The sequence below is a fragment of the Sinocyclocheilus anshuiensis genome, unplaced genomic scaffold (assembly GCF_001515605.1).
Source record: "Sinocyclocheilus anshuiensis isolate Anshui unplaced genomic scaffold, SAMN03320099.WGS_v1.1 scaffold687, whole genome shotgun sequence".
Taxonomy (NCBI): Eukaryota; Metazoa; Chordata; class Actinopteri; order Cypriniformes; family Cyprinidae; genus Sinocyclocheilus; species Sinocyclocheilus anshuiensis.
In genome coordinates this window covers 750723-761736 of record NW_015551096.1, presented here as the reverse complement: position 1 = coordinate 761736, position 11014 = coordinate 750723, and the positions used below count along the sequence as shown (strand labels likewise).

General features: G+C 36.7%; 2 protein-coding genes across 3 annotated transcripts in view; one reads left to right on the top strand and one right to left on the bottom strand.

The window, feature by feature from the left end:
- Nucleotides 1-4063: 4063 nt before the first annotated feature.
- Nucleotides 4064-7745, top strand: LOC107662722 (stonustoxin subunit beta-like). Its single transcript, XM_016452803.1, has 5 exons — nucleotides 4064-4240; nucleotides 4381-4446; nucleotides 4529-4607; nucleotides 4842-4892; nucleotides 5941-7745. Exons 1-5 carry the CDS (start codon nucleotides 4132-4134, stop codon nucleotides 6590-6592), a joined length of 957 nt encoding a protein of 318 aa, XP_016308289.1. The 5' UTR covers nucleotides 4064-4131; the 3' UTR covers nucleotides 6593-7745.
- The window catches only part of slc27a1b (solute carrier family 27 member 1b), a 13217-nt gene continuing 9105 nt past the window's right edge, over nucleotides 6903-11014 (bottom strand). For both annotated transcript variants that reach the window (XM_016452785.1, XM_016452783.1), the window contains exons 10-13: nucleotides 10707-10844; nucleotides 10460-10624; nucleotides 9089-9235; nucleotides 6903-7917 (exon numbers count right to left, since the gene is read on the bottom strand). In XM_016452785.1, the coding sequence (XP_016308271.1) occupies nucleotides 7760-7917; nucleotides 9089-9235; nucleotides 10460-10624; nucleotides 10707-10844 (608 nt within the window). In that variant the 3' untranslated portion in view covers nucleotides 6903-7759. The remainder of the gene's footprint in view (nucleotides 7918-9088; nucleotides 9236-10459; nucleotides 10625-10706; nucleotides 10845-11014) is intronic.

The window sequence follows — 11014 nt, the reverse complement described above, 5'->3', positions numbered from 1 at the left end:
AAACGGCTGAAGGAGGGGTGGAAGAATGGATGTTGGGATGAAAGGATGTTTTTTGAGTGGGGTTTTTTTTAGGAGTATTGAGGATGGAAGGGTATAGGTGGAGGGACGGGGTAGAATGAGGGAGGGAGGGAGGAAGGGAAGGGAGAGAGGGAGGTGGAGAGAGGACACTGAATAAGGCATCTGGAATTTAGAAGTAGCTATTGAGAATTATTAGAAAACACGGAGGCGTATTGCTGATTGTTTGTTGTTTATTTACTTCTTAACACCATTCCAGCATCTGTGGCTATATTCATGGTGAGGACCAGTTAATCCATACATAAATCAATCCGTACACAAATCTGTTATACACACTAGTCGAGGGGGAACAACTTAGAATGTTCAATTTAACCAACCTGCATGTCTTTGGGCTGTGGGCCGTATTGCTGTAATCAGCTGAAGGGAAGGGTATAGGAATGGATGTTGGGATGAAAGGATGTTTGTGAGCGGGGTTTTTATGAGCAACTGAGAGCATAGAGAAGAGAATAATTTTGGGAAATATCAGATTGAGCGAGTGCAGGTGGAATTACGACTTGCCTGCCGCTAGGGGGCGCTGCTGTCTGATGCTGTGGAGGAGAATTTCTCATGACGTCACGTGTGACGGAGAGTGGCTCACAGGAGTTGCTGGAAGTGCTGAGGGCTCAAAATTTGTTATGACAGAAATTTTATTGATACTGAAGTCCGTCAAGTCCGTGCCCAATGTGATCTGACCACATTTTCTCCTGGCTTTTCTCACCATAACAAACGTGTTTTATAAACACAGTTACAGCAGTAAAAAAAATCTAACATTAAAAAGTCATAGGTCAGGAGCACAACTACTTAACACTTATCTCCACAACGGTGACTTCAACCTTTATTATTTTCAATAAAACATCAACATCTAAACCTCTGTTAATTCTCATTAAGAACTTTTTTAGATGCATGGCAATACAATCAGTCTGGTTAGATACGAGTGAAGCTGCTGCTGTTGCTGTTGCTGTTTGTAGAGTTGTTTAATCATATCTTGAGAGATGTAATGTCTTCTTTTATTTCAGTTGATTTCATCTAAGGCTGTGGTGAAATCAGCTGTAGTTCTTGTGTTTCTCTTTTCTTCAGTGATTCTGCTTGTTAACAGCAGCTCTTCATCACTAATGCTCAATCAGCACTTAATTAATCACATAATTATCTCATTAACTTTAACACTGCTTCAGTGTTACTTTAACACTCTTTTAGAGTGGGGCCATATATGCTCTGAGCAGTGTTAATTTAACACTCAGGATTTTGCTGTGTACGAAAAACAGTAAAATGCTGAATCATTTTTTTTCTTCCACTTTAAACGCGATTTACACCTTTAAAAAGTTTATTTTGCGCATGCAAATTTTTTTTACGCTTACATTCGTATGTACACTTCCACAATTCTTACTCTGCGAATATAAATCTTTATCTTTATTCATTACCGAACTTACATCCGTACATTTTCAGGACTCACAACAGCACTGTCGGAAACATAATGGACAAAGAATTTGTCGCGTTACACATTACACACTTGTGTTTCGTGTGTTTATGTGTGGTTTCGGTAACTTACAGCTCTGCAGACACGAGTGTGTGTCTGTGTGTCACATCTTCCACAAAGCTTCACGCAACAGTTTGTGGTTGATGCGCAAATCAAATGCCCCACCTCCACTTGGATGGTTTCGCGCCTTGATTGGACGTCACTGTCACTATGGTTACAGATTATTTTCGATTGGCATTTATTTATCATGATTAATTGTATCATTTCTTTATAGTCCATAAATTGAATGCACCCAGATCCACCCATCAATTTTTAGCCTTCTTGAGCTCTTAACTCGACAACAGATATTTATGAAACAGCATCAAAATGCAAAAGAAAATACAGACACAATATTACAACAATAATTAAATGACAAAACCTTTACTCAAAACTTGCACCTGCTCCAAGCGGGACTCAAAACTTGGTCGCCGTCATGAGAGGCGGGCACACTAACAAGGAGGCTAAACACCGCAGCCTCTAGCATCAGTCGCTAATGCACTTCTTGAAATCAGGGAGTGAGGTTTACCTGCAGCTGGCCTCCTTTACCTTCACCCCCCTAAACCTTGTGTGAGCCCCCCCCTTAATCATTATGCTTTTACTGGAGAAATTGATTTAGTGCCACATGCAAATAGTAAGGTGAACTGTGAAGTAGATGTAAATCCCATCCCTATGTATTCATCACGAAACTGCCGGCATTTTTGAGGCTCTGGTTTGGGCTTTTTTTTTAGCATGTTCGTCTTCTGCCGGAGGAGCTTGTCCTCTTTTAAGAAGCCACCTGTCCATTTAATCGCAACCTCTCCTAACCTACATTATTTCACGCGCAGACACTGCTCCTGATGCTGGATCCGGTTCTCAATAAATAACTCTAATAAATTGAAATGCATTTTCAATTTATTAGAACTCTCGGCGGTGCTGAACGTGCATTCTACGTTCTACATTCTACATGCATTCTACAATACAAGACATTAATTTTGTCAGACGCTCTGCAACGAATCCTCATTCGATGTTTCTTATGGGCCATTGAGGGTCTTTTTTGTTCACACTGAAGAAAATTTTAAATAATAAAAAAATAGTCCGGCCAATTCGAGGCCCCTGCACACGTGGGGCCCCTAGGCTGCAGCCTAGGCAAGCCTGTGCGTTAATCCGCGCCTGTGCACAGCACCTACCCGCTGGCCTCCGTTACACTTACATAAGTAAATATCTCATTATCCAGATGTTCACATTAACATACGTTAACATATCAACGAACAATGGTGAGATTCACTTGTTGATTTCTGCAGAGGTTTGATGGTATTCAGGAGTCTGTTGTAGTTTAGATGAGAGCAGACCAAAACCTGCACCACAATATGAATATATTCTCTGAGCTTTCCATGAGCTTCTCATGATCTGTGGGAAGAGAAGAGAATGTTTTCTTTCAGCAGAAGCAGGGCAACAAGACAAACCAGTTTTCAGCCCAGGCTGCATTTTTACTGTTAACAAAAGTTAGACTGAGCTGTGAATGTAAGTCCAAGAGCAGTTTCCAGTGAATCTGCATCTAGTTTCTAAGGATTGTCACTGAAGGTATGAAATTAACTTGAACGCAACTGCTATCAAGTAATGTTTATTATTGATTGAGCAGTATATTTACATTTTTGGAGCAAAACAATTTTATTTAGGTTTGAAATAAAGGCTTTGATTAAATGGTGTTTACACATTTCAGAGTAAATATTTGTTTGCTTCAAATACTGTATATATATTTTAAATGTATTACACTTCTTTCAGGCCTGGGAATTATGTAATTTGTGTTGCATACTGCGTGAATATGAATCTCTTTATTCAGATTTGATCTGAATGTACTATTAAAAGATGATTACATTTTAACTTCATTCATCTTAATAAAGTACTGCAGCATATAAAGCCTATTTTTACTTGGCAAATGTGCATTTTAATGTTTTGAGTGCACCTTCATGACAGATTACAAATTTGATAATATTCTATGATTTACGGATTGAAATATTTATGTTATCAATATTTCAATATTAGTTTTTCTATAATAACTAGAACTCTTTCAAATGGTTTATGCAACCTGAACTGTGAATAATGTTGAGTCAAATTTGTGTATAGCTTTTCAAAACACAAATCAGCTTTAAATAGCATCAAGCAACATTGCTGCAGCATTTATGACCAGCAATATCATGCCTCTGCCTGAATGTTTTCAGTGTAGTTTCTTTACAAAATGCAAAGTGCATTAAGGAACATATGTAGTTAATAAAATCAATAAGATCACAGAATATAATGATAGTTTGCAAATGTATTTCATCACCGTTTTAAATGCATTACATCCTAATTTGATATTTAGTGCTGCATTTTTACAGTCTTGTGTCTGTTTTAAATATATTTTTTCTTCTCCTGCACAGAAACACCAATGATAGAAGATGGCACCTGTTGATGAACTGCTTCTAAAGATTCTGGATGATCTGGACTCTAAAATACTACACAGGTTTAAATGGCTCTTAAAGAAGAATTATGCCTCTATTTCAACTGCTGATACTGAGAATGCAGAAGCCACTGGCGTAGTGGACATAATGATGGCACAATTCACACCAGCAGGAGCTGTGCAGGTCATGTTGGACATCCTGAGGAAGATGAACGAGAACCATCTGGCTGAAGAGTTAGAGAACGAATACAAGGATGGTAATGAAGGAGAAGCATTACAAATGCTACGACTGTAACATCAGAAATTCTCTGAATACATTTCTCTGTCTCTGTTTCAGTGGGGAATGCAGTGCAGACGAGCAGAGACGCTCACACTGTTGATCTGAATCCTCAATCAGGTGAAGCTGTAAATGCTCCTGTATTCTCAAGTCCAGTGACCGTCAACTCGAGCTCCGGTGCTGTCGGTATGACTATAACACTGATGACATGAAAACACTGCATGTAGAGTTCTGGTTCAATGCATATGATTCTGTTTTTTTTTTAAAGGTCTAGAGCAACAGTCCCGCAGTGCTGAGAAGAAATTACGTTTTCCAGTTTTGAAGAGCTTTTCACTTACAGGTCCGAGGTAGGAACATTTGCATTTACATTAATTACATTTTACAATAAGGTTAAATTTGTTAACATTAGTTAACATGGAACTAACGATGAGAAATATTTCTAAAGCATTTATTAATCGTAGTTTATGTCGATTTCAACATTTCTACATTATTAGAAGAAGAGGTTGTGTCTATTAATATTATTTAATGAACCTGAGCTGACATGAACTAACGATGAAAAATACTTCCAAAATCTACTGCAGTGCTGAGAAGAAATTGCATTTGCCAGTTTTGAAGAGTTTTCCACTTCCAAGGTAGGAACGTTTACGTTTGCATTTTTGCAAACACTTTACAATATGTTATGTTTTCTGACAGTAGATAACTTAACATGAACTAACAATGACCAATACATGTAAAGCATTTATTAGTCTCAGTTCATGTTAATATCAATATTTACTAATACATTATAAAAATCAAAAGTGTATCTGTCAATAGCCTACTGCTATTTATGTATATAGCATTTTATACAATACAGATGGTGTCGAAGCAGCATCACAGAGATAAGTAACAGAATCAATAAAATAACTATGGAGACAGTTCAGACTAAAACACAGTACTGACATTAGTCAGTTCATGTCAGTTTACTGTTGGTTCAGTTCAGATCAATAATATTGTGAAGTTCCACAATTATAACATGAGTTCAATACAAAAAGCAGCAATGTTGTTGTTCAGCTCAAGTCAGTTCAATGTTGATTTAATTCAGTTCAATACCTGTCAGTGCTGCCAGATGAGATTCAGCTGTAATTAAAGCAGCTGTACAGAAAACAACAGTGCTGTCATCCAGCTTAATTCAGCTCAAGATGTATTTAATCAACCTGATCTAACAATGGACATCTGCATTTTTATTAATTAACGTTAAAGATAAATAAATACTGTAACAAATGCATTGCCCATTGTTTGCATTAACTAATGGGACCTTATTGCATTTGGAGCCCGGTTTAATGAAAATGCGTATAAATAGTACGCCAAATAAAAACGAAAATTCATGGTATTGATACGTAAAAATGGACTTTGGCGTGCATATGATACAAAATTTGTTGGCGTACGCATCTGCCCCACAACCCTAAACCTACCCATCGCATAGCATATACACACCAAAGTCCATTTTTGTGTATCAATACCATGAGTTTTCGTTTTTATTTGGCGTACTATTTATACGCATTTTCATGAGATTGGGTTGGCATTTGTTATACACCATTATCTAAAGCAACTTGCATTGCATGCTAGCTACAGGCTATATATTCAGTACACGTTCAATATGCCACTGATATGGTACCTTTATTTGTGCTTGTTCTTCTACAGCATAAATGGCCGAGATTTGGAGATTAAACAGTGTAGGTTTAAATACACACACAAACATTTTCAGTGTTTAGCCAAAATACTTCCGTGCATTAAATGCTCTCTACATTTGTGTTCAGATGCCCGTAATCTTACACTGGATCCAAACACGGCCCATCCGAACCTCTGTCTGTCTGAGAGGAACCGCAAGGCGATGCACGTGAGAGAGAAGCAGCCGTATCCGGGTCATCCGGAGAGATTCGACTGGCAGCCGCAGGTTCTGTGTCGAGAGAGTCTGACTGGACGCTGTTACTGGGAGGTTGAGTGGAGCACGAGGATGTGGGTTGAGATAGCAGTGACATATAAAGGAACGAGATATAAAGGAGCTGATAATGACTTTTTGTTCAGCCGTAATGCACGCTCTTGGGTGCTGAAGTGTTCTCGTTACAGCTATCTTGCCTATCACAATAATCAGATGACTAATATACCAGCCTCTTCACCATCTAATAGAGTAGGAGTGTATCTGGACGTGTCGGCCGGCACTCTGTCCTTCTACAGCGTCTCTGACACACACACACTCACACACTTACACACATTCAACACCACATTCACTGAACCCCTCTATGCTGGATTTCTGCTTCAATCAGACTGTTCAGTGTCTCTCTGTGAGATTTAACAGCCTCTGTTTGGACGGCCTTTACACATATGATGACCTATATCATTTGTTATACTTTCAACATTTGGTAATTTGTTATGTTAAAGGGATAGTTCACCCATAATGGAAGTCAAAGTCTTTTAAAATATCTTCTTTTGTGTTCAAGGGAGGAAAGTAAGTCCATAGAGGTTTGTAACGACATTTACATTTCGGGATGAACTATAACTAGTGTTTCTATGATAATGAGAGTAAGAGAAGAATGCACATCACTTTGCAGCATTTGTTCTATTATGATTATCTAAAGCAGAAAAAACACGCTCATGTACTTAATGGTGTACAATTGTTATGTTCAATTTATTAAAATTGTTAAGAAAACTGCATTCAAGTGAAGGGAAAATAGCCAAAACATCAATCTGATTTGCTAATGGTTAATGATTATGTCACATCAAAACATTTTGATTCAATACACTTAATTTTACTAAAAAACTAAGTTTCTCAGAAGTCATTGCTTTTAACATTGAAATTGTAAAGTGTAATGTGTGTGATTTGAGATGTTTTGCATACTGTTCATGTGTAATACTATTACTATTACCTGTCTGAATTGAATATATAAAGACTGAAATCATAGAGACGTCTCAATATCACAGTGTTGACCACATTAAAAGTGCTGTAAGCCAATAACACCTGGAGAAATCTGTCTGTTCTCAAAGCCAGCTGAATGTGAAAACCTCTCCAAAACCAGCAAACCCCAAAACAGACCGAGAGCACAACTGTTTAACCAGTCTTCTGACCGACTAGATAATCACACACTGATACCCTGACTCATTTATTGTCCTTTACAGTAGCGCATTTACCTCATAAAACCTATTTCAGTGATATCCATCAGGCAGTAGAGACATTTTATGCACTGTATTAAGAAAAGAAAGTCATGTAAAGCACCTTTATGTTTAGTTCAACTACTAAAATGACTCAATTTCTTCTAATTAGAAATCTCTAACATATCCGAAGCTTGTAAAGATAATACTTTTTCTACCATCAATGTAAAAGGCTTAACTAGTAGTTTCAAGTTCTAACTCAACAGTGTGAGAAGTATGAGCTTGATTGCAGCCCAGTTATTTAGATGATTTTGTAAAATAATGTGTATCAGTGCCCCACTATGAAATGTACACAATAAAGGCTCTCTTTTTCTTATAGTGATAATTTTCCCTGCATGATGGCGCTGTAGAGCTCCTCCGTCAGACTCTCGTATCGCGCCAGACGGCTGTGGAGAAAGTAAAGCCGGTCGCTGGTTTGCCGTGGGTCGAATCCCTCCTTCTGTAAACGAGTCTTTTGGATTTTAAATGTGCCTGTGGTTAAAAGACATGAAAGATTTGACAGGAATACAGATTTTATGCTGTAAAAATAAGAATCAGTCAAATCCACAGAAAGAAAAAAAACTGGAAGCTGTGGTTGCCAGAACTTAATTGTAAAAAATGTATTAGCAAAACTTTAGGTTTTATGGATTGAATTTGCATTTGCAATTAAAAAGCATATTTCATTAACTGATATTATGTTCATTTACTATAAGTACTCAAATCTGTTTTGTGCCTTGATTATTCACCAAAAAGGAGGTAAAGAGAAAGTCACATAATGAATCAAAGCTCATCACAAATAGCTTTTCCACAAGCTGAAATAAATACTAATATATAGAAAGTGCACACAAATACAAAACACCATCATGGTAACACATGTGGCATTAAAATAATGTGATAAACATTAATTAAACAACATAAAATATAACAACAAAATACCATGAAAGGTGATTCTGGGAATGTCAATACGGTTTTCACTGTGAATTAAAAGTTGACTTTTTTTAATAGAAAAACTTATTTAGGTAATTAGAAACATAAATTAAAACGTGCTTAGTTACTTAGAAAAACTTAAATGTACAACATATTTAGTTATTTAGAAAAAGTTAAATTTAAAACTTTAGTTACTTAGAACAACTTAAATGTAAAACGTATTTAGTAATTAACTTTGAAAAACCTGAATTTACAAAATTTAGTAACTGATTTAGTTACTTACTTAGAAAAACTTACATTTAAATCTTATTTAGAAACCTACTTAGAAAAAAAGTTAAATTTAAAACTTTCACTTACTTTTTCTAGTTTATGTAGAAAAACTTAATTTTATAATGTATTTAGTTAATTAGAAAAACTTAAATTTAAAACTTATTTAGTTATTTAGAAAAAGTTACATTTAAAATGCATTTAGTTACTTCGAAAAATTTTAAATTAAAACTTTTGTTACTTAGAAAAGCTTTAGAAATAGTTTTAAATATGTTACTGTACGATATGCAAAGCCTCATTATAACTACTCCAGTTTTTCACAGTATGTAGTAAGGGAACTGTTAACTAATTAACATATTTTTTACCATAGCATTTTTACCATTAAATTTAGGATAATTGTTTACAGTGTGTGTTTGAGGAAAACACAGAAAATACGGAGGGAAACTGAGCATGACTCTGTTTCTGTCACCTGTTTTGTCGACCTCGGGTGAAAGTCGTAAGAAGACGGGGCGAGCGTATGAGGGAAGAGCGTTCTGCACATCTCGTAGAAACGTCTCACAGTTGAAGTCATTCGTCACGTCCACTATGGCAGCCATTCCTGCCTTCCCCTCCACACCTGATGAATAAGACAGAGTACAGCTGCAGTGACAACCTAAAGCTTCACAAACACACACTTTAATGTCTTTAAACATCTTCAAACACATGCGTTGACATCGCTGTATCATGATCTGGAGGTTATTGTGCCTGTGTTGTCTTCCATCTGATTACCAACCAAGTCAAACCCTGCTTAGCTTCTCAGAACAAACTCTGGGTAGAGGCATAACAGAGTACGAAAGCCCATTTTGAAAAACATAATCGTGAGAAAAATGTAAAAAAGTTGTATATGCTGGGAAGTCATATTGCGAGAAACAGGGTGACAGTGTAAAAGATAAATGTGCTACTGTGAGATATAAAGCTGCAATTACAAAAAAAGAGTTGCAAATGAGAGATTTAAAGTCACATTGCGAGATATAAAGTCACAACTTGGAGATATAAAGTATATAAAGACATTGAAGTATCTTTTATAAATGTTCCTTAGAAGAAAACATTACTGGTGTGCATCTTGAGACAAAACAATTGCACTGATATATTTTAAGATGCATTTTATGTCAGTTTAAACCGCTCAGACATGCAGTTTAGTCTGGGACTAGGCTTAAACTGTGTCTGTGAAACCGAGGGGTAAAGTCACAGTGAATTATAAAGTCACAATTGTAAAGAAAAGTTGCAATTGTGACATTTAAAGTAACGTTTAAAGATATGAAGTCACATCTGGGAGATAGAAAGCTGCAACTACAAGAAATAGTTGTAACATTTAAAGTCGCATTGAGTTATAAAGTCGCAAATATGAAAAAAAGGTGCAATGGGGAGATTTAAAGTCATGTTTCAAGTCACAATTGGGAGATATAAAGCCGCAATTACGAGATTTAAAGTGTCAACTGCAAGATATTCTGCCACAATTACCTGTGTATTTTCTTACAAAGAATCCCACAAAAAATAAAATAAATAAAACAAATGAATAAAATAAACAAAATTAAATTACAAGATTTAAAGCGTCAATTGCAAGATATAAAGCCACAATTTTATTTTTATTGTATTTCCTCTGAGGTTAAATGAGCTTCAGAGAGATGATTGTGTGCTTTAATTTAACAGGCACATACTTGCTTGGTTATTTTGCCATTTCACATTCCCGACAAACATCCACAGCTTCAGCTCTTCATCCACCTCAATACATAAAGCATCTGCAGCTCTTTTCTTTATATAAAACATCTACTGTTTATTATTTCTGCATCTGCAGACTCACCTGGCACTGAGACGCCGTAGACGGCCACATCCGTCTGATTCAGCAGAGCGCTCAGGATTCCTTCCACTTCTGTGGTGGAGACGTTCTCCCCCCGCCAGCGGAACGTGTCTCCGCCTCGGTCCCGGAAATACACGTAACCCAGCTCATCCATCACCATCAAATCACCTGAGACAGAGGAACACAGAGTCAGAGCCATCCATCCAGCACACATATGGACTAGCTCATCTCTGGAGAACTTCAGCTTTACCTGACACATACGCAGAGTCTCCCTGTTTGAAGACATTGTGAGAGATCTTTTTATTGGTGGCCTCTTGATTCGCGTAGCCATCAAAACGACGTAACGGATCATGTGGATTGATTCGGCCAACGATAATCCCTGGTTCTCCTAAAGTGTACAGGAAAATACACAAAAAAAACTTTGTAGAGCTGTATGTCTTAAGTATAGTTACACCAGGGTTATTAAAAATAAAAACATAAAAAGTGTTTTCATTACTTGAAATAAAATGTTAACTGAAATAATATATATATACATACAAAAATTCATACATACATACA

Bases quoted from the DNA above. Each gene is read 5' to 3' on its own strand.
- LOC107662722 (XM_016452803.1), top strand. From the start codon at position 4,132: ATGATGGCACAATTCACACCAGCAGGAGCTGTGCAGGTCATGTTGGAC. The intron at 4,241-4,380 runs GTAATGAAGGAG...ATCCTCAATCAG, and splicing joins AGAGAACGAATACAAGGATG to GTGAAGCTGTAAATGCTCCT. The intron at 4,447-4,528 runs GTATGACTATAA...TTTTTTTTAAAG, and splicing joins CTCGAGCTCCGGTGCTGTCG to GTCTAGAGCAACAGTCCCGC.